The 25,765-nt window shown below is 40.3% G+C and overlaps 1 protein-coding gene across 1 annotated transcript in view; it reads right to left on the reverse strand.

The window, feature by feature from the left end:
- Nucleotides 1-550: 550 nt before the first annotated feature.
- Nucleotides 551-25,765, reverse strand: part of LOC132122961 (beta-secretase 2-like) — a 30,779-nt gene continuing 5,564 nt past the window's right edge. The window contains exons 2-9 of the mRNA XM_059533489.1: nucleotides 9,463-9,551; nucleotides 8,670-8,886; nucleotides 7,942-8,073; nucleotides 5,731-5,865; nucleotides 5,399-5,500; nucleotides 5,115-5,264; nucleotides 3,929-4,097; nucleotides 551-2,404 (exon numbers count right to left, since the gene is read on the reverse strand). Coding sequence (XP_059389472.1) covers nucleotides 2,163-2,404; nucleotides 3,929-4,097; nucleotides 5,115-5,264; nucleotides 5,399-5,500; nucleotides 5,731-5,865; nucleotides 7,942-8,073; nucleotides 8,670-8,886; nucleotides 9,463-9,551 — 1,236 coding nt within the window. The 3' untranslated portion in view covers nucleotides 551-2,162. The remainder of the gene's footprint in view (nucleotides 2,405-3,928; nucleotides 4,098-5,114; nucleotides 5,265-5,398; nucleotides 5,501-5,730; nucleotides 5,866-7,941; nucleotides 8,074-8,669; nucleotides 8,887-9,462; nucleotides 9,552-25,765) is intronic.

Genomic DNA, 25,765 nt, shown 5'->3' on the forward strand with positions numbered 1-25,765 from the left:
AGCAATTATTTATAATGCTCACATGCTGTATTTATGCAGTCATGGTGGTTGATACCACAAATATGCAAATAAGGACATTAACCCAGGGTTTAGGAATGTAGTGTCAAATCTAATATGTCACATTTGTGAAATACCTACGATTAACTGTTAACCCCCGAGTATGAGCAGTGTGAAACATGAAGCAAGAGAACACAGGATTGCATTTATCTGGGTTTAGAACGAACCATCTCGTGTGCAAAGCCTTAGAATCTGATAGAGATAACAATTTAATCAAGATTCCCGAACAAATCAAGTTTAAAAATTTATTCACCAGGTAGGACAACACATGTAAATGAAAGAATAAGAAATAAAAAAATCAATCCAAACTCAATTACACAGATTAAACATAAAATCATAAAAAATATCAGAGTAAAAGATGTATACCTGGGATTACAAAGACAAAGAGTTTTGACTAGACAAATTCAAAAATCAGGAAAAAATATGATGGAATAAATAACAAATTGGAATTTTAACTCAACACACATCCCATGACTGGAGGGGTCAAAACGTATCTAGGGCAAAATTTTATTTTTAATAAAAGGTAGATATTACACAGACTTCAAAGCAGAGAAGAGTTTCCCAATTTTTTTAAATCTTTATTATTTTGATCTGATCTTATAAGAAAGACATCATTGTACCAATCACACAGACACATTTAAAATGATACCAAACATAATGGAGTGAAACAATTGGTCTATTTCACTAATAATTGCGTAGCTTAATCATAATTATATGCCATTTCGAACTTCTCAGGAAAACTTTCCACTTAATTCACAAAACATGTGCATGCACAACAATTCGTTCTTAACCTCTTTCTAATGTTAGTGAATTTGGAGTATTCAAAATGAGCAGCTGTGAACATAAAGTTAGTCATTTTCATAAAACATGCCCAAAGCATCTCCATATAAGGGCCTTACGCAATAACTTTCCTTTACAGCCTTTCATTACTCGTCAAACTTATGCCGCTCTCTCCAAACACTCTCTCAACAGATCCTTGAGCAATACCAATTGCACAGACCTCGAAACTCAATTAACACCTTTCATATAAACCCAGTTTACAGACCTCTGATTAGCCACCTGTACATACATGTCTGCATTGTTATTCAGAGAACCATTTTTTGGTGAATCATTTGTTCGTGAAGAAGTCTGTATGGAGTTTTCACGCACTCATTTGCTTGTACGCACACTTACTGAATGAGGCCCAATTAATTCACACAGTATACTATAAATGTGTCATACAGACTGTCTGAGTGAACTTTAAGTGGAAGGAACAATGAACTCTCCTGCAGTCTTTGCCCAGTGACATGTGAAATCAGGTTTATTATTTTATTGTGCATTGTTCGTTTTCGTCAGAAGTTCCTGAATACAGGTCACATCAGAAAACTGCTTTATGAAAAAAAATATATATATATAATCGTAGTTCATACAGCTTCTGTGCTACATTACAAGTCTTCTGAAGCCATACAATATCATCCGTCCCCAATGCTTTCATTGTACTGTACATTCAAGAGCATGCTCTGTGAATAATTCGTATTTTACACGTTTGGAACTGCATAGAGGAATATGACAAACTTCTTTTTTGGGTGAATTATTCCTTTCAGTGCACTGCTAGTAGGGACAACTAAAAGGAAGCCTTAGTCTCTACATAAGAACAGTAAATAAACTTACTTCATTGAACCATAAACCTCATTTAGGCCCCTGTGAGCCCATTGTTGATTTCCAGTAGTTTTATTAACACTATTTCATTGACGACTATAAAAAGGGCAGCATACATTGGGGAAACACTGGAGCATCAATATTAACATTTAATCCACTTCAATGTCATACTGACACTCATATTTTGGCACTTTTATTATATATATTTATATATTCTTTTTTTAAATCACATGTATAATCATGATTCCTTCATTCTTCAGTAGTTTTATCCTCTTCAAGTTCAGTCCACAAGTCAACAAATGTCCAAATCCCAACATCTTCCACCCAGACAAACAGGAATAAATGTGATCTGGCAGAAATTGCACCAGAGCTCAGTGTGGTGTGTACACCCCCGTTACCTGCTCTGAGTTCCCTTCAGCCCTGTTTTGCTGATTTGGTGCCTCCTCATCTTCCATTGACGCCTGACGTCACTTGATGCGATGCCGCACCAGCGAGGACTCATCTGTAATCTCACCGTCTCTGCTCCGTCGGCAAGGCAGTATGAGCAAAATGAGGAGTACGATCAGAACCAAGGCACATATGCCCATCAAACCGTACGCCATCACCCACATCACCGGCTCCCTAAGAGACATGCCACTTGTACAGTCTGACGTAGTGTCCTCAGCTAGGAAGGGCCCGGCGATCTCTGCAAATGGCACACCACCGTTTTCTGTTGGAAGGACAGAAGAGGTATTTACAAAAGTTAACAAAGATAGGTGCCCTTAGATCCTAGACCTCTGAAACTCAAATTACATGAGGGCCACTGGCCAGGTGGTGTTCAATGTTGTACGTATGTACATTTTTCTAGTAGCTCTACTTTCTCAGAGTATTTTTATTTTGGTAAACTTCTCCATTACATTCCAAAGCATTGTATCAAATTCTAGTAGTTATTATTGTAAATGAAAATCATATATAGGTCATGACTCAGTTATTTATTAACTAAAACTGCAGTTAAAGGTCAAGCTGTTTAAGCCTATTAAAATGACTGAATAAGGAATGTCCTCATTTGTTTGTTGCCGTCTGTAAGGGACAGGCTATTTTAGGTAAAATAATACAGATTAAAGGGTTAGTTCACCCAAAAATGAAAATAAGACCATAAATTACTCACCCTCAAGTTATCCTAGGTGTATATGACTTTCTTCTTTCAGACGAATCCAGTCAGAGTTATATTCATTTTTTTTTATCTTTCAAGCTGTTTCATGGCACTCAGCAGGTGTTACATGCATCAGTCCTAAAGAAGTTAAATAAAAAGCTCCCATCCATAAAAAAGTGTATCACACGGCTCCGAGGGGTGAACAAAGGTCTTCTGTAGTGAATAGATGTGTTTTTGTAATAATTTTCTTTTATTTTAATTACTTTAATGTAGCTTGAGCCAGTTGTACACGGAAGCAGCTCTGGGCTGATGATGTATGAGTCTCATGAAAACCAACATTTGTTAACAGGAGCAAAGGAAGCAAAGTTTCCTTACTTTAGCAAAGGAAAACCAGTCTCCTCTTGGCTTATATTGAAATCCTCCGACATTCTTCTTTACAAATTCTTGTTTTCTACTTCTAATTAGTGACTGTTGTTTTGTTTTGATCTCTCCCCTGAGCTTCTGTGTTCATCACTTCTGCGGTGCATGCGCAGAGCTGACCTCTATATTTTGGGCTGATGCATATGCAACACCCGCTGAGTGCTATGAAACAGCTTGAAAGGTCCAAATATTTTTGTATATAACTCTGACTTGATTCGTCTGAAAGAAGAAAGGATGATTAGGATGAGTTGAAGGTAAGTAATTTATGGACAAATTTTCATTTTTGGGTGAACCAACCCTTTAATGCCCATGCATCTTCCCCACTGCTGTACAATAGCAGTTTCAAATTATATAAAGCCATTTGATATTTTATTACATTGCCTAATGTTTTGTTAGTTAGTGTATATGTTTAAGTTTTGATTTTTAATGTTTTGATAGTATATTTAATGTACTTTTACTGAAGTCTTTAATTTGTGTACTTTGTACAGTAGGTATATTTAAGTAGACTAATAATGTGTGTTGTGGTAGCTAATATTATGTTAAAAAAAGTTTTCAGGCTGTATCTTCAACTGTACATTGCCATATCGTGATGTAGACACTCTTGTATAGGGGTAACTAACAGAAACAATTTCTAGATTTGAATTTTAAATATTAAATCTAAACACATCTGAACCCACCTACCTGCACAAGTGCTAACAGCAAAGCCCACCCTTTTTTGTGCACGGTCAAAGATGACGTAGAAGCCCTCCATTACTGTGGCTCCAATGACTAAGCCGTTTGCTGACTGGGAGATTCCGAAACGGAAACAGTCCAATGTGCCATCAATACTGGTGACTGGCTGGATGTATAGCTGCGTAGACAAAATCTGATGTCAACAGTGAAGCAATAATGTACAATCCTGGTTTCTGGTCATTTTAAGAAATTATATAACATCACAACAAAAACTACAAAGTATATAAGTAATTTAGAGTGGGGTCAGTTATGGCTTAATGATTAGAGAGGTGGACTTGTAACCCGAAGGTTGCAGGTTTGAGTCTCAGTACCAGCAGGGACCCTCAGTGGACATACACCTTTAAAACCAAGCCTGCAGGTTCAATTTATTTTTATTTCAATTATAGTTTTATTTCAGTTAGTAATTTTAATGCTTCAACTTAAAATAGACTGAATAACAACTAGAAATGCTGCCTTGGCAACTAACTGAAAAATAAAAATAAAATACAAAATAAATCTATAAAAAAGAAAAAAAAAAAAATATATATATATATATATATATTAAATAGTTTTAGTTTCAAGTTAACAATAAACTACTACCAAACTAAACTATGGCCGTTCAGTGTTTCCCTAATGTTGAAAGTATATTTATTTTTGTGTGTATGCATACAATCAAACAAATAGCTTCATTTGATAGTGTGCACGAATGCAGGCAGTCTATACCTGTGCTCTAGAAAGTTTCCTCTTTGTCCAGTATATAGGCTATTCTTCTCCAGAAGTTATAGCTGATAAAGTTATCTTTGTAATCTTTTAAAATAAAGTTATGTGTGTCTCATAACCTTCTCACACAAGCAATCGTCAATGTGGGTGTCTGTTGTTGTTAAAGTCGCCAGTATTTTCTTGTTGTTCCAACTCTTTTGTTTGGCTTTCTACTGTGAAACAATGGCCTGGGCCAATGTTGCCACCTTGTGGAACAACTGAATAGTGCAAAATCAATACAATACGGATGTGCGACCAGTGAATGTAAAGTACATTTACAAAAATCACAGAGGTGCACGTGCACATGCTAATCTGGTGAAAAAATTTGAGTCAAGAGCACTATTTGGGAGACCCTTGCATGCAAAATTTTAGTTTTAGTTTTAGGGAAAGTCCTTACCTGTGGAAGAATGGTGATGCGGAAGGACTGGCTGGTGTTCATTGCTCTGAGGTAGATTGAGATTTTCGGAAAAAGCCTCCATGGTGATTCGCCTCTCATCCAACATGCAAGCTTGGTGCCATCAAAAAATCCAGCCGAGAAATCCTCAATCTAGCATAGCAGGAGAGAACAGAGTTGCACACAATCAATTGTAACTGAGAAGTCATTTTTGAAGACTGAGTCCCTTAAACATGCACAAGATTGTGTATATGAGGCAAGTCATTTGCCAAAATGGAAGGTCATACCAGCGATGATTGCATAATGGCCTCCACCACAGCACTAAACACAATTCCAGGAAGTCGAAGTAAAGTCGTCCCACTATCCACAATGGCTTTATCCGAGTTGTACTGAATGAAATGACCAAAGGGAAAGAAAGATCAGTAAAGGCCTCCATCAAACAAAAAGCAATACCTGCTCTGCTTCTCTCTTAGCACTATACTTAGCAGTGATATTCTCTGCCATATATCTTATAACTCTGTCACAATCTAAAAGGATGGACTAGATTTTCTGGTTGAATTGGCTTTATTAAAAATAAATGAAAAAGTGCATACTTTCTTAGCTGGACTGTGTCATATACCTCTTTGCAGTCTAGGTTTAAATTTTGGGCTCCAACTTCAAGCTTCAAGACTTCCACTTGATAGTACCATTCTTCTAGGACTGGTGTGTACCAAACTAAACCTCGGAACAACGTTGGCTCAACTCCTCCCATGATCTGAAACAAAACACAAAGACATCAAAGCATTTAATCTGAGGAATATCATCTTTTTCCTTTGTATATACTAAAAATCTTCCAAAATATTAACAATGAATTAAAATTACGGCAAAAAACTATAGATTAACAGGGTTTACAATTTTAACTAATAGTTTACCCAACTGATTAGCCACAGCACATTGTTTTACAGTATATTACAAGTTTTCTGTTATGCTTAAATATGCAAATGAGGTATTATCTAATAATAAATAAAAAAATATGCACACATTTGCATACATTTTGAGAACTGAGAACTGAATTGGATAAAGCCCAGCTCAACATTTTGTTTCACATTAAAGTTAATTTTTTACATAGGATATTTTTCGATATTTGTATAACAGCCAAAAAAAAAAAAAAAAAACATATATATATATATATATATATATATATGTGTGTGTGTGTGTGTGTGTGTGTTTGTGTGTGTGTGTGTGTGTACTTCACTCTTAGGTAAAGTCCCTGAACAGGATTTCTGTTATTAATTATATTATTAAATAAATAATTTACAGAGAGAAAACTATCTTGACAGAAAAATAAGAATCTCATATCTGGCAGAACTGGTGTAATCAGAATTAGCAGGTTCTCTTTTGGAACTAACAACACAATGATCTACCTGTTTAGCTTATATTTAGTTTATATTTAGTAATATCAGACAAAGCACAAAAAAAGATTATTATAAAAAAATTTTTTATAATAATAATAAAATAAATAAATAAATAATATCAAAATACATCCAAAACAAAGATAATAAAAAAATAAAATGGATTCAGATCTGGTGCTTTGACTTCTGCAAATAGCATCCAATTAAGAGGCTAGTCAAATATTTCCAAAAACCTTTGGACATTGTTCAGTGGTGGACACAGGACACACCCCTCCCCAAAGTGCTTCCCATCTGCTCCTGTCTGCAGACACATGGCCACCTCTTCTTCCAATGCTCCCGTATTGCTAACAGAATGTGACAGCAGCAGGGGGCTCTCTTTAGCTTAATTAGCTTCTCACTAATGAGACACACTGTCCTAAATAGAAGGCAGCAGAAGTGTGAGACGCAGAGATGCACTGTGCTATTATGTTTCCTGTGTAGTGCTGAGAAACCCAATTGCATCTATCCTTGAGAGGTGTTAACTGATCTGATTTATGAAAGCAGGAAGCCTGAATGCTTCCTACGGCACCAACCCATATGATTAAACTCCAGTTTACCCGTTAATAACATGAGATCCCAGTCTTAAATTTTTCGCCAGGGGCCAATTTTGATCAGGGTCACAGATTTTGTAGACTATGGGACCAAAGTCTGGCCACTTTGATGAAAATTATGGACAGTAAACGCTTATATAATCCTAGTCTAATCAGAGCTTTCTTTTAAAATACAATTTAAGAACTGAAACAGATCCTACAATTACAATAGACAGACAGACAGACAGAGAAAATTGTTTTAAATTTGTGATTGGTAAAACTAAAATTGTTCTTGCCTAATAAGTTTTTTTCTTTTTTTTTTCTTTTACTGAACAAATACAAAGACAGACTTTTTTATAAATACAATGTGTGACGAGTGGGGCGGGGACAAGAGACGTGGGAACAGGAGCGAGGCCGGTGGAGTGATTGGGACCCCCATCGCCCCTCGCAGGCCAGGGGGGTATACCCTCGAGACTGCGCTCTTCTCCACCCCCCCCCATCTCCTCCGTGGGACTCGAGACCGGTGGGTCGAGCAGGTGTCACTCATTCCCAATCACTCCACCGGCCTCGCTCCTGTTCCCAGGTCTCTCGGCCCCGCCCCACTCATCACACAATGATTTTAATTGACTTTTCAATAGAATGTTTTTTGTGACTGAATTAATAAATATTAATACAGATACTTCAAACATCTAACATGAAAAATATGACCTACTTATGCTTGAGGTCCTGTATATAATACATGAATAGTTTTCATTTTAACATGATCTAATTGGTGTACACACTATAGCAGTTAGCTGGATTCATTTGTAACTAATTTGGATTGTATATTTTTGTAGTTCGGTGCAAAACTACTTCTGGTTTGGTACACACCAGACTGCCACCCGCCGGGTCAGCTGTAGTGCTGGCAGACACTCCAGCTCCACACATCTGGAGAGAAAACACATCTGGAATGCTGGTCTGTCTCACAACAGAGTTAAAGAAGGGCTCCACTGATGGGTCAGGCTGAAATAAGAAAAATACAAAATTCATCCAAAGGAATCTGAAACAAAATTGTAAAAACTTATTTTCAAACAATATAATACTAACGCCTAAACAGTATAAATCAATATTTTATTGAGTATTTAGAATTCACTGGCAAAAAAAAATAATACATAAAATGAAACAAAAAGACAAGGAATAGAAGATAAGAAAAAAAATATGGTCCCATAAATGTTAAAAAAAATTTTTTTTTAAAGTTTGATACTATGTTACATTAATATTTTAGGAATAAACCATGACACTGAATAATTCCCATAATTATTTACAATGCAACGTACCTTTACAAAAAAAATTTCTATCCCGGTGCTTTATAGTGCTTTCTTTATCAAGCAGTTTAACAAAACAAAATATTTACAATTATTATCCATTACTTTCTAAAACATGGCTCTTAATAATAGCAAATATACCACTGATGTTTGAAGATCTGAGCCACACCTTTGTGACACCATAATTTAACATGTGACAGCCATAGCTGAGCTAAATCAAACAGTAGCATATATCTATAACAACACACCTTTTCTCAATAAAACACCTATGTAACACATGTTTATGTGACATACCCGAGCCAGCAAAGGATATGCAAGTCCAAGAATTCCCTGCCAGTTGATTCCAGGCAGAAAGAAGCCTTCTGAGGAGATGATTGCGGCTATGTTGATAGTGATGGTACCACTGGGCCCTTGAGGAATGGTGATCCGGTCAGTTCCCAGTTCCCCCTCCCATTCTCCCTGTGTGTATTTTACTGCAACTCCACTCCCGGAGCTCTGATATGTACTGGAACTGAGCAAATCATCATGACATTGATTCATCACTGGTGAGCTTACAGACATCAATAGCTGACACACATTAAAAGACTGGAATATAATGAATGTCTGTTTTAACTGGATGCTCTGTTATAAAAGAATGTGATGTAGTGGTAAGGTGTGTTTTGATGCTACGGTGTTCTGTTGTAGTAGAATGTGATAAAGGGATGTGATCTTACAATGCTCTGTTATAGTGTTGGGATTTAATGATTTTATCTTTCAATGCTCTGTTACAGTACTGTATGATGTAACTAAACTATACTGTGGTACAGTATGTTGGAGGGATGTGATCTTACAGTGTTCAGTTAGTGTGTTATGTAGGGATGTGATCTTACAGTGCAATGTTAAAGTAATGAGTGATGTAGGGATGTGATTCAACAGTGCTCTGTTATAGTAGTGTGTGATGTAAGGATTTGATCGTACAGTGCTCTGTAATAGTAGTGTGTGATGTAGGGATGTGATCTTACAGTGCTCTGTTATAGTAGTGTGTGATGTAAGGATTTGATCATACAGTGCTCTGTTATAGTAGTGTGATGTAGGGGTGTGATCTTACAGTGCTCTGTTAAAGTAGTGTATGATGTAGGGATGTGCTGCTGCAGCTACAGCAAAGTTGCTGCTTCCAGTATCAACCAGGATGTTCAACTGCAACAAAAGAAAACAATGTCATTATCTTATGTATTAACATGTATCACTAATTTGTGGGTATTTTTTTATGCATTAGTTGGAAATAGTTCCAGAGGAATACTGCATTAAGTGCAGCTTATGATCATCTGTAATATAATGTTGATTACCACAGAAAAACAAAAATAAAAACAACATACCTCAGCTACAATACACACACAGTGTGTCATTTACAGTAATGTACTTTTAACGGACGTCTAGGGGGCAAAAGCATAAATGTCCAGCTCCTTTTTATTTTTGTAAAAAAACTTGTGCAGTAAAATTGTCAATTATTTGGACTGCAGATACATTGTTGGTAACGCATTAGCAATGTAATTCCTGTGAGTGGAGTGATCACCATGTAAGGATTGTTAAATCACATCCCTCAGCATGTAAGTGTTACCGGGTTATCAACAGCAAATAACGGACCTGCAAACCTTGGAAAAAATACGTTTTTATGTTTTTTGAGTATGTAAAATATTTTCCAACGGTTAGCAGGTCTGCACAGTATGCAACAATATAGTTCTAAAGGATCTATTTATACCTTGGTTCCGTTTCAAGCATTTGCTCTACATTGCGGAGCATTCACAATGGGAACTCTTCCCCTTCTCCAAAATCCTGAAATCATATAGTATAACACCAGTTCAATAAACTGGCCAACTGTCGCTGATATATGCAAATCACATGCAAATGCTGATAAGCCTGTGGGCAGTATAAAATGCGGCGAGAGCAGCAAGTGCCTCAGAATCTTCTCTTTTATACTGCTGCTATTGTTGAAGACGGAACAGAAGAAAATATAATTTCTTCAGCATTAAATGGCTACTTTCTGTAGGTTCTGCACAGGCCCCATCAGCCCGCCAAACACCCATGAGCACTGCGTTGCCTGACTAGGCCATGCTGAGGCTGCCTTTATCGACTCAGACTATGACTTCTTGTACTTGCAGTTGAGAAGGAAGTTACAATTTTTCCCAGACGTCCATGAGCATGTGCACCCCCAGCCCACGTCCACACTCCCATGCAGTCTCTCTTCTCCCATGTGGATGGAGTGGAAGCCCATAGATCATGTGTATAACCCCCCCCCCCCCCCCCCACCCCCCATCAAGGAGACCGTACATGCTATGGCATTGCTGCAGGTTTTCCAAGCCAAGCTACTGCAATCCATGGACAGAGGCAATGTCATTGAATCATTGAAAGACCTTTGTAGGGCGACAGAATTCATGCTGATGGCAACTAATCACAGGCCATTGGTCGATCCATGGGCTTTATGGTGGTCCTTCATAGGCACCTATGGTTAACCCTAGCTGACATGAAGGACTCTGACCGTAAGACACTCCTTCCTCTTTGGTGACACCGTGGAGTCAGTGGTGGAGTGTTTCTCTGAGGCTCAAAAGTGTGTGAAGGTGATGTGTCATCTAATGCTCTGACACACTTAGAGATAAAATTGCAACCATTCAGCCGTCAGCTACAGTATCACATCAGACAGTGCACTTTAGACCCCCTGAGGAACAGTTCCACTCATTCTCTACCATAGGAGAGGAAGAATTGTATAAACTTGTTAAATCATCTAAACCAACAACATGTATGTTAGACCCTATACCATCTAAGCTCCTAACAGAGGTGCTTCCAGAAGTCATAGATCCTCTTCTGACTATTATTAATTCCTCATTGTCATTAGGATATGTCCCCAAAACCTTCAAACTGGCTGTTATTAAGCCTCTCATCAAAAAACCAAAACGTGACCCCAAAGAACTAGTTAATTATAGACCAATCTCGAATCTCCCTTTTCTGTCCAAGATACTAGAAAAGGTGGTATCCTCACAATTATATTCCTTCTTAGAGAAAAATGGTATATGTGAGGATTTCCAGTCAGGATTTAGACCGTATCATAGTACTGAGACTGCTCTCCTTAGAGTTACAAATGATCTGCTCTTATCATCTGATCGTGGGTGTATCTCTCTATTAGTTTTATTGGATCTTAGTGCTGCGTTTGACACAATTGACCACAACATTCTTTTGCATAGACTTGAACACTTTGTTGGCATCAGTGGAAGTGCATTAGCATGGTTTAAATCGTACTTATATGACCGCCATCAGTTCGTAGCAGTGAATGAAGATGTATCGTATCGATCACAAGTGCAGTATGGAGTACCTCAAGGCTCAGTACTAGGGCCGCTACTCTTCACGCTTTATATGTTACCCTTGGGAGATATCATCAAGAAACATGGTGTTAGCTATCACTGTTATGCTGATGATACTCAGCTCTATATTTCTTCGCAGCCCGGTGAAACACACCAATTTGAAAAACTAATGGATTGCATAGTCGATATAAAAAACTGGATGACGAGTAATTTCTTACTGCTAAATAAAAAATAAAAAAACAGAGGTGTTAATTATAGGACCTAAAAACTCCGCTGGTAGTAACCTAGAACACTGTCTAAGACTTGATGGTTGCTCTGTCAATTCTTCGTCATCAGTTAGGAACCTAGGTGTGCTATTTGATCGCAATCTTTCCTTAGAAAGCCACGTTTCTAGCATTTGTAAAACTGCATTTTTCCATCTCAAAAATATATCTAAATTACAGCCTATGCTCTCAATGTCAAATGCAGAAATGTTAATCCATGCATTTATGACCTCAAGGTTAGATTATTTTAATGCTTTATTGGGTGGTTGTTCTGCATGCTTCGTAAACAAACTACAGCTAGTCCAAGATGCAGCAGCAAGAGTTCTTACTAGAACCAGGAAGTATGACTATATTAGCCCGGTCCCTATACTGCACTGGCTCCCTATCAAACATCGTATAGATTTTAAAATATTGCTTATTACTTATAAAGCCCTGAATGGTTTAGCACCTCAGTATTTGAATGAGCTCCTTTTACATTATAATCCTCTACGTCCGCTACGTTCTCAAAACTCAGGCAATTTGATAATACCTAAAAATATATCAAAATCAACTGCGGGCGGCAGATCCTTTTCCTACTTGGCGCCTAAACTCTGGAATAACCTACCTAACATTGTTCGGGAGGCAGACAAACTCTTGCAGTTTAAATCTAGATTAAAGACCCATCTCTTTAAGCTGGCATACACATAACTTACTAATATTCTTTTAATATCCAAATCCGTTAGGATTTTTAGGCTGCATTAATTAGGTAAACTGGAACCGGAAACACTTTCCATAACACCCTATGTACTTGCTACATCATTAGAAGAATGTCATCTACGCTAATATTTGTCTGTTTCTCTCTTGTTCCGAGGTCACCGTGGCCACCAGATCCAGTCTGTGTCCAGATCAGAGGGTCACTGCAGTCACCCGGAACCAGTACGTATCCAGACCAGATGGTGGATCAGCACCTAGAAAGGACCTCTACATCCCTGAAAGACAGCGGAGACCAGGACAACTAGAGCCCCAGATACAGATCCCCTGTAAAGACCTTGTCTCAGAGGAGCACCAGGACAAGACCACAGGAAACAGATGATTCTTCTGCACAATCTGACTTTGCTGCAGCCTGGAATTGAACTACTGGTTTCGTCTGGTCAGAGGAGAACTGGCCCCCCAACTGAGCCTGGTTTCTCCCAAGGTTTTTTTCTCCATTCTGTCACCGATGGAGTTTCGGTTCCTTGCCGCTGTCGCCTCTGGCTTGCTTAGTTGGGGACACTTCATCTACAGCGATATCGTTGACTTGATTGCAAATAAATGCACAGACACTAATTAACTGAACAGAGATGACATAACTGAATCCAATGATGAACTGCCTTTAACTATCATTTTGCATTATTGACACTGTTTTCCTAATGAATGTTGTTCAGTTGCTTTGACGCAATGTATTTTGTTTAAAGCGCTATATAAATAAAGGTGACTTTGACTTTGACACACGTTCCAGCAGCATTCAAGATCATGCTCCTCATCAACCCCCCAGACAAGTCATCAGTCTATGAACTTTGTTGCTAGCAATAGCAACCGGAGGCATTTGGCCGCTATGTCAGTTCCTAGATGCATGGACAGCTATTCTGAGCATTTTGCACTGGGTGCTGGACATAATAGAGTGTGGGTATTTTCTTCAGTTTAGACGCAGACCACCCAGTTTCAATGGCATGGTTCTGTCACTGACACTGCTGCAAAATGCCCCTGTTTTGAGACAGGAAGTTCACAGTCTGCTTGCTATTTTGTGGTATCCAAGAGAGATGTGGGACTCTGTCCGATTCTGGACCTGAGACCCATCTAAGTGCAAATTTTGGATGACGGCACTGAAGCAGATCCTGGCACAAATCCCTCCCGGGGCGTTTTGCATCTGTAGATCTGAAAGATGCATACTTTCCTATTCAGATAGCTCCACATCACAGATGCTACCTGAGGTTTGCTTTCGAGGGTATGGTATACCCCAGTACTCAGTGCTTCCTATCGGGCTGGCTTTAGGTACTGGTGGCCCCCACTTGGCGAAATCAGGAGAGAACTGCTGTCTCAAATGAATGGCTCGATAAGGCATCCCAGCCTGGATCTGTGGAGCCTACATGTGCGGCTGCTTCAGGGATCCTAGAGGAGCTAAGTACTCTGACTCCCTGTGTTCTTGACACGCTCACTGAGTCTTGTGTACATTCTACTAGGCATATGTACACACTTAAATTTGTGTGACACCAAGACTCGGAGCGCTGTTTGACCAGTTAAGGCCTTAAGGATTTATATTGACCGGTCTGCCATCATTCAACAGTCGGACCAGCTCTTTGTGTGCTTCAGTGGCTGTTCTAAGGGACGAACAGTATTTAAGCAGAGGGTTTCTCATTTTTGTATTGTTCAATCCCATGTTTGATGTATTCCATGTTAGCTGATCTTCACCGCTTTTACTGCATAATTGTAAACTGTTCCCACTGCGCAATGTAGAGAGAATGCCCAAAAGGGAACATCTCTGATTACTGTCGTTACCTCGGTTCCTTGAGAGCAAGAACAAGACATTGTGCATATCAGCGGGCTCGCTGCTTGAGTTCTGCAGATTTCAGTCTTAAGCCCCTTTCACACTGCGATACTGGCAAATACACGGGTAAAGTGTTCCGGCAATTGTTCCCGGGTCGCTAGATTTTGCACTTTCACACTGCCAGTGATTACCCGGAATATGTGCGTGCTTTCACACACAACCCGTAAAGGTCCCGTAACGACACGTGACATCAGGGCGTGACGTGTAATGTAGGGGTCGAAAACGTTAGGAACATTATACTATTATACTTTCACTCAAGCATCTCAGCGTCAGAGCGGAAATTGAGGAACAAACTGATCTCTTCTTCATTACAGTTTGCACATATTTTTTTGTCGCAAACGTTGATCTTCCTTAAAAACAGCTGGTAAAAGAGTCGCGCGATAACATGCATCATCACTAAGACACGGCATTAGATCTGGCTTTTGTTCACACAGCGCTCGTCCCGGGATTGAACCCGGCAATGTTACTAGGTCCCCTACTCGGGTTCAATGCCAGAATCAATCCCTGGACGTGTTTGCTTTCACACAGAAGGCGACCCGGCAATGTTCCGGCATTTTGCCGGGTCCGACGTGCAGTGTGAAAAGGGCTTTAGATTCTGAGGCAATTGCTGCTATCAACCCATTTTATAATGCCCACAGGCTCATCAGTATTTGCATGCAATTAGTATAGATTATCAACAATTGGCCAGTTAATTGAACTGGCATTATCCTATAAAGTTCCAGCATTTTGGAGAAGGGGATGAGTTCCCACTGCAAATGCTATGCAATGTATTTTTCTCTCAGGGAACCAAGGTTTTGACAGTAACCAGACTTTTTAAACCACAGTTTTCAGTTCAGTTTTGATCGTTTTTTACATATGAGTATTTATTTATTTATTTTTGTGATTTGCAATTTTAAAAATTCCAGTACACTTTCATTAAAACTCCAGTACACTTCTGTACACTGCATAAAAACATTGATTATCATATGTCTACAAATTTATTTTGAGAAAAGTATAATTTTTATGGATTGGCCATTATTTAGTGCTATAAACACATGTAAAGTCATTTATACTGGATGCCAGAGGGTGCCCTCAACCAGAAAATCCAGATATGCATCACAGAAATAATAGAGCACTTGATATTCCAGGAAATCCCTAATAAGCACAAAGACATCCAGCTGTCACTGTAATTGAGTAAAAAGAAAATAGAAACGTTTTGAATGATAAAACAAATACAATAAACACTTGAATGCAACAATGTATTGTTTTTTAGTTGTTCAAGCCCTAATGGGTATTTTCATATTAATTACACTCACCTAAAGGATTATTAGGAACACCATACTAATACTGTGTTTGACCCCCTTTTGCCATCAGAACTGCCTTAATTCTATGTGGAATTGATTCAACAAGGTGCTGAAAGCATTCTTTAGAAATGTTGGCCCATATTGATAGGAGAGCATCTTGCAGTTGATGGAGATTTGTGGGATGTACATCCAGGGCACAAAGCTCCCGTTCCACCACATCCCAAAGATACTCTATTGGGTTGAGATCTGGTGACTGTGGGGGCCATTTTAGTACAGTGAACTCATTGTTATGTTCAAGAAACCAATTTGAATTGATTCGAGCTTTGTGACATGGTGCATTATCCTGCTGGAAGTAGCCATCAGAGGATGGGTACATGGTGGCCATAAAGGGATGGACATGGTCAGAAACAATGCTCAGGTAGGCAGTGGAATTTAAACGATGACCAATTGGCATTAAAGGGGCCTAAAATGTGCCAAGAAAACATCCCCCACACCATTACACACACCCCCATTATTACCACCCCCACTAGCCTGCTCAGTGGTAACAATGCATGATGGATCCATGTTCTCATTCTGTTTACGCCAAATTCTGAATCTACCATCTGAATGTCTCAACAGAAATCGAGACTCATCAGACCAGGCAACATTTTTCCAGTCTTCAACGGTCCAATTTTGGTGAGCATGTGCAAATTGTAGCCTCTTTTTCCTATTTGTAGTGGAGATGAGTGGTACCCGGTGGAGTCTTCTGCTGTTGTAGCCCATCCGCCTCAAGGTTGTGCGTGTTGTTGCTCAACAAATGCTCTGCTGCATACCTCGGTTGTAACGAGTGGTTATTTCAGTCAAAGTTGCTCTTCTATCAGCTTGAATCAGTCGGCCCATTCTCCTCTGACCTCTAGCATCAACAAGGCATTTTTGCCCACAGGACTGCCGCATATTGGATGTTTTTCCCTTTTCACACCATTCTTTGTAAACCCTAGAAATGGTTGTGCGTGAAAATCCCAGTAACTGAGCAGATACTCAGAAATACTCAGACCGGCCCGTCTGGCACCAACAACCATGCCACACTCAAAATTGCTTAAATCACCTTTCTTTCCCCTTCTGACATTCAGTTTGGAGTTCAGGAGATTGTCTTGACCAGGACCACACTCCTAAATGCATTGAAGCAACTGCCATGTGATTGGTTGATTAGATAATTGCATTAATGAGAAACTGAACAGGTGTTCCTAATAATAATAATAATAATAATAATAATAAATTTTATTTGTAACGCACTTTACATCAATTCAATGACCTCAAAGTGCTACAATGCACATAAAACAACAAACTATATACTATAAACTTTAAAATTAGCGTAAAAAGAAAACAAAGACATAAAAATAGCACTTTTAGCCATAGGCTTTTCTAAAAAGATGGGTTTTAAGTCCTTTTTTAAAAGAGTCAACAGTTTGTGGGGCCCTTAGATGGACAGGGAGAGCATTCCACAGACTGGGTGAAGCTGAACAGAAGGCGCGATCGCCCATAGTTCGAAGCCTAGTCCTCGGAGGCTGGAGGAGGTAGGCCTGTCCAGAGCGGAGATGGCGTGAGGAGGAAAGGGGGGTGATGAGTTGTTTGAGATATAAGGGGGCAGTTCCATGGAGGCACTGGTGGGTCAGAAGGGAAACTTTGAATTCAATCCTGTACTGGACAGGAAGCCAGTGGAGGGATTTTAGGATGGGTGTGATGTGGTGGTACTTCCGCACCCCCATCAGGATCCTCGCAGCACAGTTCTGAATGTATTGCAACTGCTGGATGTTCTTACTTGGGATCCCGATGAGGAGTGCGTTGCAGTAGTCCAGCCTGGAGGATACAAAGGCGTGGACAAGTTTTTCTGCATCAGGGAGAGTGAGTATGGGACGAAGTTTTGCAATATTCCTGAGGTGAAAGAATGAGGTTTTGCATAGCTGTTTAATGTAGGCCTCATAGGTCAAGTGAGGATCCATTCTAACACCAAGGTTTGTGACTGAGGATGAAAGATGGATGTCATGGCCGGAGAAGGTGATGCTGGTGATGGTGGATGACCGGGTCTGATGTGGAGTGCCAACAACAATGGCTTCCGTTTTTGAGCTATTGAGTTGCAGAAAGTTAGCCGTCATCCACGCCTTTATCTCCTCCAGGCAGGTGGAAATTGTGGAGAGGGCTGCAGAGGGGCTTGGGTTTGTTTTAATGTAGAGTTGAGTGTCATCAGCGTAGCAATGGAAAGATATTCCATGCCGGCTGATGACATAACCAAGGGGGAGCATGTACAGTGCGAAGAGGGTGGGGCCAAGGACTGATCCTTGAGGGATACCACAAGTGACAGAGTGTGTGTCCGATTTAGCACCACCCAGGGAAACATACTCTGTTCTGTCCATGAGATATGATGTAAACCAAGCCAAGGTAGTATCAGAGAGTCCAATAGAGGAGTGGAGGCGGTGTAGAAGGATATGGTGATCCACGGTGTCAAATGCTGCAGTGAGGTCGAGAAGGATGAAAAGTGATGGAGATCCAGCATCAGCCGTCATCAGTAGGTCATTAGTGACTCTGACCAAGGCAGTTTCTGTACTGTGGCCAGAGCGAAAACCAGACTGGAACTTCTCATAAAGACTGTTAGTTATGAGATGGTTGTGGAGTTGGTCGGAAACTACCTTTTCCAACACCTTTGACAGGAAAGGGAGGTTGGAGATGGGGCGGTAGTTAGCAGGAACTTCTGGATCAAGGCTGGGCTTTTTGAGTAGTGGCTTGATGACCGCTTTTTTCAGAGACGTGGGGACATGGCCGGACCGAAGAGACTGATTGATGATATTGGTGATCATGGGACTTATTGCAGAAGAGTGACTTTTTATCAGGGCTGAGGGAAATGGATCCAGGTCACAGGTGGATGGCTTCATCTTCCTTAGCAGGACTTCAATTTCATGCTGAGTGATATCCTTGAAACAGCAGAGGAGCTGGGTAGTCCCAGATTGAGGGTCAGTGGATATTACTGGGGGGGTAGAAAAACTAGGGTGAAGAAGGGGGGGGGGGGGGGGGGAAGCAGATACAGTGTGGGGGCTGGAGAGAATGGAGCGTATCTTTCCTACTTTTGTTTTAAAGAATCGGATGAAGCTGTTCCTGCATATTATCGAAGTATAGGGGAGTCTGGGGTTTAAGGAGATGATTTACAGTTGAGAAAAGTTGGTTGGAGTTTCCAGGGCTATTGTTGATTATTGTGTTGAGTAGAACCGGGACCGTGTGTCACTGAGGGATTTGCTGTAGGCCTTCTGATGTTCCCGGTAGGCTAGCTTGTGAACAGCGAGTCCTGAGTCCTTGAAACGCCGTTCGAGGACACGCCCTGTTCTCTTTTGTAGCCGCAGCTCCTTGGTGTACCAGGGGGCTGAGCATGTGAAGGTGACGGTTCTGGACTTGACTGGGGCATGGCGGTCCAGAAGTGAGCTGAGTGATGAATTGTAGAGATCCACAGAATTAGTGACTGAAAGGGGGTTTGCAGCAAAGAGATGGCAGAGGTCAGTAGTCAGGGTGACTGGGTTGATATTTTTAAGGTTCCTAAAACTTATTTTTCTGCTGGGCTTACTGATGGGGAACAGAGTGGGTAACTCCAATGTGATGGCCTTATGGTCTGACACGCCCAGATCGTGCACCGAGAGATTGGTGATGGAGGTAGAGTTGGTGATCAACAAATCAAGAGTGTGGCCTCTGGAGTGTGTTGGGACATTGACATGTTGGGTGAAATTAAGACTGTCAAGAAGATTATTAAATTCAGCTACAGAGTAGGAAGAAGAGTCGTTTACATGAATATTAAAATCACCAAGTATGATGATATTCCCTGGGGTTGTGTAAAGTGTGGTGAGAAGATCATACATCTCGGAAATGAAAGCTGGATTCGGTTTTGGAGGCCGGTAAATCAGAAGCATTGTAGTGGAAAGTGGCGGTTTACATTTGAATGCAAGGCATTCAAATAAATGGACAGGCAGGGAAAGGGAGGACAACTCAAAATCTACCCGGTGCACAACGGCAAGGCCACCACCTCGGCCAGTGGTGCGGGCCTTGCTGAGGTAGGTGTAGCCAGAGGGACAGGCTTCATTGAGACTAGAATAAACTTCTGGTTGTTGCCAGGTTTCAACTAGGCACAAAGTGTATCTGCTCGTTGATTATATGGTCATGAATAAAAGATGCCTTGTTGTTAAGGGATTGTGCATTTAAAAATTCAATTTTTACAGGGGATGCTGGATTTGTGATAACAGAATGTTTCTGTAGGGGCCGGAGTAGGCTGTGATCCACTCCGCGTTTTCTGTCCTGCTTGGCAGCGCTCTGATGACGTGTCCAGATCGACGGAATGCACTGCTCAGGCTGCTGATGGTAAACAAAGCATCTGCGTGTACTCCGATGGACATAACGGGAGCGACACAGAACTCTGAGTTTATTTACAATGGAGATGTTAAGTCCAGGAGTGAATGCAGGGTTGAGTCCACGGAATTGTGAAGAGGAATAACTGAACGCCATGCCAAACAAGAATGAATGCAACGCAGCCTCGCAAACCGCTGGCCGACAAGGCAGCCTGTCTGCCGATAGCCCGCTTATTTGAGCCAGCGCCGTGCACAAGTCCCACAGACGGAAAACAGTCAGACACAGGAGGACAGCCCAGATCATGGAGCAGCCGTCAGGAAAACCTCTCACGGTGGACTCCAGTCAAGTTCATGGAAGTTTGTGGAAACGGAGATACAGGGATTTTCAGGTTGGTCAAACTTTGATTGGTATAACAAATCCAAATAACTCCAAATCAAGTTCGTGAATGCGATGAAAGAGGGCTTTTCAGGTCCTTTCAGAGGGGTTGGTCAAACTTCGATTGGTATAAAATAATCCAAATGAGGGCTCTAGTCCCAGTGAGCAGTGGCAGCGGCAGCCAAACGCGCCAGCGTACACCTTGCATCACCCATAATAATCCTTTAGGTGAGTGTATATCGTGACAAACTAGTCCTTGGACCTGATTTGAGAAACGAAATGCTTGATGGTGATCTTGAACTTCAGTCGCATGACTGAGCGGTTCAGCTGATGCAGATCTATGATCAGATGCAACCCCCCATCTTTCTTTGGAACTATGAAATACCGGCTGTAAATTCCTGCTTCCCTTTTGCGAGGAGGCACCACCTCGATTGCCTCCTTCCTTAATAGGGTATTCACTTCCTGTTCCATAACCAGAGCCTGCTCGGGTCTGACCAATCTCGGAATAACCCTGTTGAACCTCGGTGGTGGAGAGCCGAACAAAATATGATAGGCTTTTTCTACCATGTGCAGGACCAATTGAGATACATATACTGTTAAATAATCTACTGAAGGAATCAGTCTCTCGAGACTGACCTATGGTGTTATTGAGGCAGCTAGATTGGTGCCCTGAAGCTGGGCACCGGTGGGGGCAACCAATCTAACTGTTTTAGAGACCCCCGAAGGGGTGGCAAGCCTCTCAGCTCCGCTATGCTCAGATGCGGAAGAAACTGAGAGCAGCGCTTGCTGGAAGCCGCTGCACCCTGAAACCCTGGCAGGGTTGGCAGACCAACTTCCCGAGGGCACTGAGGCGAGACAGGCACTGTGTGATGCGGTGTACGCAGCTCTACCTCAGTAGGGGCCGCCCTCTGAAGTCCTGACCCATTTGCGCCAGAACCTTTTGGCTAAGAACCTCCTAGCCTGAAGCACGTTCCGCAGATCTGGCTAGGCCCTGCCTAGCAGCCCCCCAGAGCTAGAGAGAGACGAGGGAGGAACTGCTGAAATGTTGCCGCTTGTTTACGGGCCTCCTCGTACCTGTCAACGACTGAGTTGAAAGCGTCGCCGGACAAGCCAGAGGGCGCAAGTGGGGTTTCAAGGAGGAAGACCTTATCTTTTCCTCTCATATCAGATAAGGTCAACCACAGATGCCTCTCCGCTGCCACAATCACTGCCATGGACTGCCCAGTGGCACGGGTGGTCTCCTTGGTGGTGCTGAGAGCGAGATCTGCGGTTCTCCTCAACTCTGCTATGTTATCAGAGTTAAGCTCCTTGCTCTCATCTAGCTCCTTAAGCAGTTATGCCTGGTATGCCTGTAACACAGACATTGTGTGCTTGACCTGCTGCCGTGTACCCCTTGCCTACCAGCGCTGATGTTGTATGCAGTGGCTTGGAGGGCAGTGCCGGAGTCTTCAAGGATGATGCTGCGCCTGGGGACAGATAGCTAGCTATCGTCTGTTCAACCCGGGGCATCACCCTATAACCACGCTCACTCAAACCTGCCACATTTCCATAATAACCTGAGGCAGAGATGAAGAGGTGGGCCGAGAAAGGTTTAGCCCATTACCTTGACATCTCGGTGTGGAGGTCAGGGAAAATGGCAGGCTCTGGCATGGAGGTGGTGGCCGGCTGCTCTGCGGCTTGGCTTTTGTCTCGGCAGACCAATTGATGTTTAACTTGGCTACCGCACGAGTCACCAGCTCCTCGAACCGGGGCACTAGAGGGGGCGAGACCTCATCAATGCTTTCCACGTCAACCTCCTCGGAGCCCTCACCACGGGAGGAAGTAGCCACAGAGCGGGCTTCCGAACCCAGAGATCGGGCAGATCTAGTGGATGAGGAAGAAGATAAGGATGTGCCTGTCTCCATCCCTTCCAGCAGATCTAACTGCGAACCCCACGAATGCACCTCAACTCGGCCTCGAAAGCCAACTCTGCAAGCTTCACTCCCAAACAAGTCGCGCATAGATCTCTCTACTCGTGATGTAGCATGGGCAGGGAGGAACACACGATCTAAAGGTCTCACTCTCCTCTTTATGTTTGGTTTTACTAAATGCCTTGAACATGGCATTTATTAGTGGTTGAATTTTGACAAACAAGCGTAAATAGACTCACAACACAGATTGAGACTGACAACACACAGACCGCTTGCTGAAATGACAGAAGGCTAACGCCGGCTGTGCTGCACATGCTTTTAAGTTTCCTGGTCGATGACGTCACCCACCCATGACATCTTGCCTTTCCTCAATTGGGCTCATTACACATGTGATTCAGAGTGTGGTCACGCAGACGGCGTTCCCCATAGCGTTCAAGCAGCTCGGGTTCTTGAAGAGTAACTAATGTTTAAGTTTATGGTAATTTTGCATATGTGTAATATATCAGAAATTTGAGAATATATGTAATATATCAGAAATTATTATTATTAATAATAATAATAATAATAATACATTGTCTTCTAAGCATCAAAAAAGATGCTATAATGAAGTTTAAATATACACAGCTGGGGTTAAAATACAAATTGAAAATCTCACATTTTCAGAGCCCAAAATTGTGTGCAAACAACTATATGGTATTGTTGTAAATTATATATATATATATATATATATATTTTTTTTTTTTTATATCTAAATGTCAACCACCTAAATACCATCAAACACTGCTGGCACAGAGCCCTCCAATTTAGCCTCTCCACGCATATGTTTCTGTTTGAAACACAGTTGGAATAATGTTGCTGGAGCACTGGTTCAACGAGGGGGAACTAATGAGATAACAGAGCTGTGCCATCTCACCCAGTTGCCAAAGAGGCCATTATGGGCATTCCTCATCGTTAACGCCATCATTATATACTCACAGATCTGCTCCACTGCACTGATTCTAACAGCTTAATTTAAAAACACTTAAACCCAGGAATGCATTTTAATTGTGTGTCTGAATTAAACATTATGGAAAATCTAGAGTTGTTATTAAGTAATGATTTTTACATCTGTTTTAAGGAGGAGAAATACTGAGAAAAGGCCCCAGCTTTTTGAAGTTGAATTCCTTTTTGTCTGTGGTGTTTAGAATGTCTATAAATAAATAAATATTAGATACTGGTACCCAGTTATCTGGAAATGCTTAGAAATAACTATAGTTATTTGGCATTTTTACTCTTACTTAGCATAAAATATCTATAAAAATACAACTCATAATCATAACAAATAATCATGGTGTAATCATGGTGCATGTGTAAGGTCAAGTCAAGCACAATGCATTGTGGGATACAGTGCCCATTTGCCATTGTACATTTTAGCAAATACAATAAGTAATCCAGTTATGCATACAGGAAATTTGCACACTCTCCACATGTATAACGCACAATGATAATGACCAGCTATTTATACAGGTTATTATCCTAGGTATATTATCCTTGAGGTATATTTTAGTATACTTTTAAAAAGAGTATTTATGGAAATAGTGTTCTTAATATACCGAATGTAACGTTTTCAGACCCTTATGTAATTTTTTATGGTTTAAATTTATACAAAATGCAATTAATTTTTTTATTTTATTTTTTATTTAACTCAAGTACTCCAGTATGTTAGATTATGTTATTGTCTTTGAAATATGCATAAAGTGTAATGCATAAAGTATTTATGGTAAACTAAAACATATTTTATAATCATCTATATTCAAATTCGTATGTCATGTATTTGAATATATCTGTAATACATTTGTAATGAGGAAGTTGCAAGTTAAGACTTTTAAAATAGCCTACATTAACTTTAAATATAACATCAAATAACACACTACAGTTAAATTAAAATGAAGTACTATACATCTTATTTAGTATGTTAGTAAACACATCAAAATAACCACACTTAGGACAACAAAAGCTTATTAAAGCCTAATGATTTAAACTGTACTTTAAAGTAAAATTTTAATTTGACTCTTTGAAAGTGTAAAACTGTACATAAGCATGTTAAACCTTTAAGTATATATATATATATATATATATATATATATATATATATATATCTGCAAGTACAGTTTTGGGAAAATATATTTTTTAAGATTTAATCTAAGTGCACGTTCAATACATTTAAGCACACATCTTTTTAACAAGGGTTAAACATTACAAATCATGGTTATTCACATTAATAAGTAAACTGATTAGATCAACAAGCAGAAGTCAATAAATTGTCTGCTTTGTAAATTGAATAGTATGTTTTGCAGGGAGCAAAAGAAATTCAAGAGGAATAATCTTCTTATTGTGTTTAGGGACATTTCTCAATAAGCAGAAACTTGATCAGAAACCTGTTATCGTGTATAATTCCTCATTCCTCGCCAGCTTTACCTCAATATGATTATTAAGCACAAATGCTCAGACAAACAGCACAGAGTACACGGTCTTCAAAAAAATAAATAACAGGGTTTTTGGTTACTCAAAACCCATGCAAAATTTCATTGTTATTAGTTATTATTTTTGAAACAATGTAAAAATGCTCTTAACACACAGCAGCCACTATAGCACTATACTAATGTAGGCTTATTTTTATTTAATTTTTCATTTTTTACTCAAAATATTCCCATACATGTTAACTATATCAAGAAATATCTAAATTCTCAAATATGTGGAAGTAAATGGTTTTTTGTACCTTTATGGATCATGTTAGTGGTCTATAATGAGAGATGGACAAAGTAGCCTAATTTTATATATTAACTACGCATAAAACCCATATTTTTCACTTAAGTAGCCTATCAGATAAGGGTGTCATGCCATAAAAATATGTTTATTTGACAGACTTTGTATTTAACGTGAATTTAATAAAAATGTTGTAAGTTACAAACAGCATTTAGGCTACATTATCAAAGAACATTATCATTAACTTCAGTCTAGCCAGAGTTCAACCACTATCAAACATTCCCATGTGGAATTTGTTGTTTCTGATCAGAAAGAATTCACCAGAGAGCACAATTCAGTCAGCGCTCGCGCACTGAACAAAACACCAGTGTTTCAGTGATGACTCATCTGAACGCCTTTAAATGGCCATTGCATTCATAAGCTCAACAGAATCGTGTGATTGAAGTGAAGTGAAGTGAAGTGAAGTGACATTCGGCCAAGTATGGTGACCCATACTCAGAATTTGTGCTCTGCATTTAACCCATCCGAAGTGCACACACACAGAGCAGTGAACACACACA

The sequence above is a fragment of the Carassius carassius genome, chromosome 41 (assembly GCF_963082965.1).
Source record: "Carassius carassius chromosome 41, fCarCar2.1, whole genome shotgun sequence".
Lineage (NCBI taxonomy): Eukaryota > Metazoa > Chordata > Actinopteri > Cypriniformes > Cyprinidae > Carassius > Carassius carassius.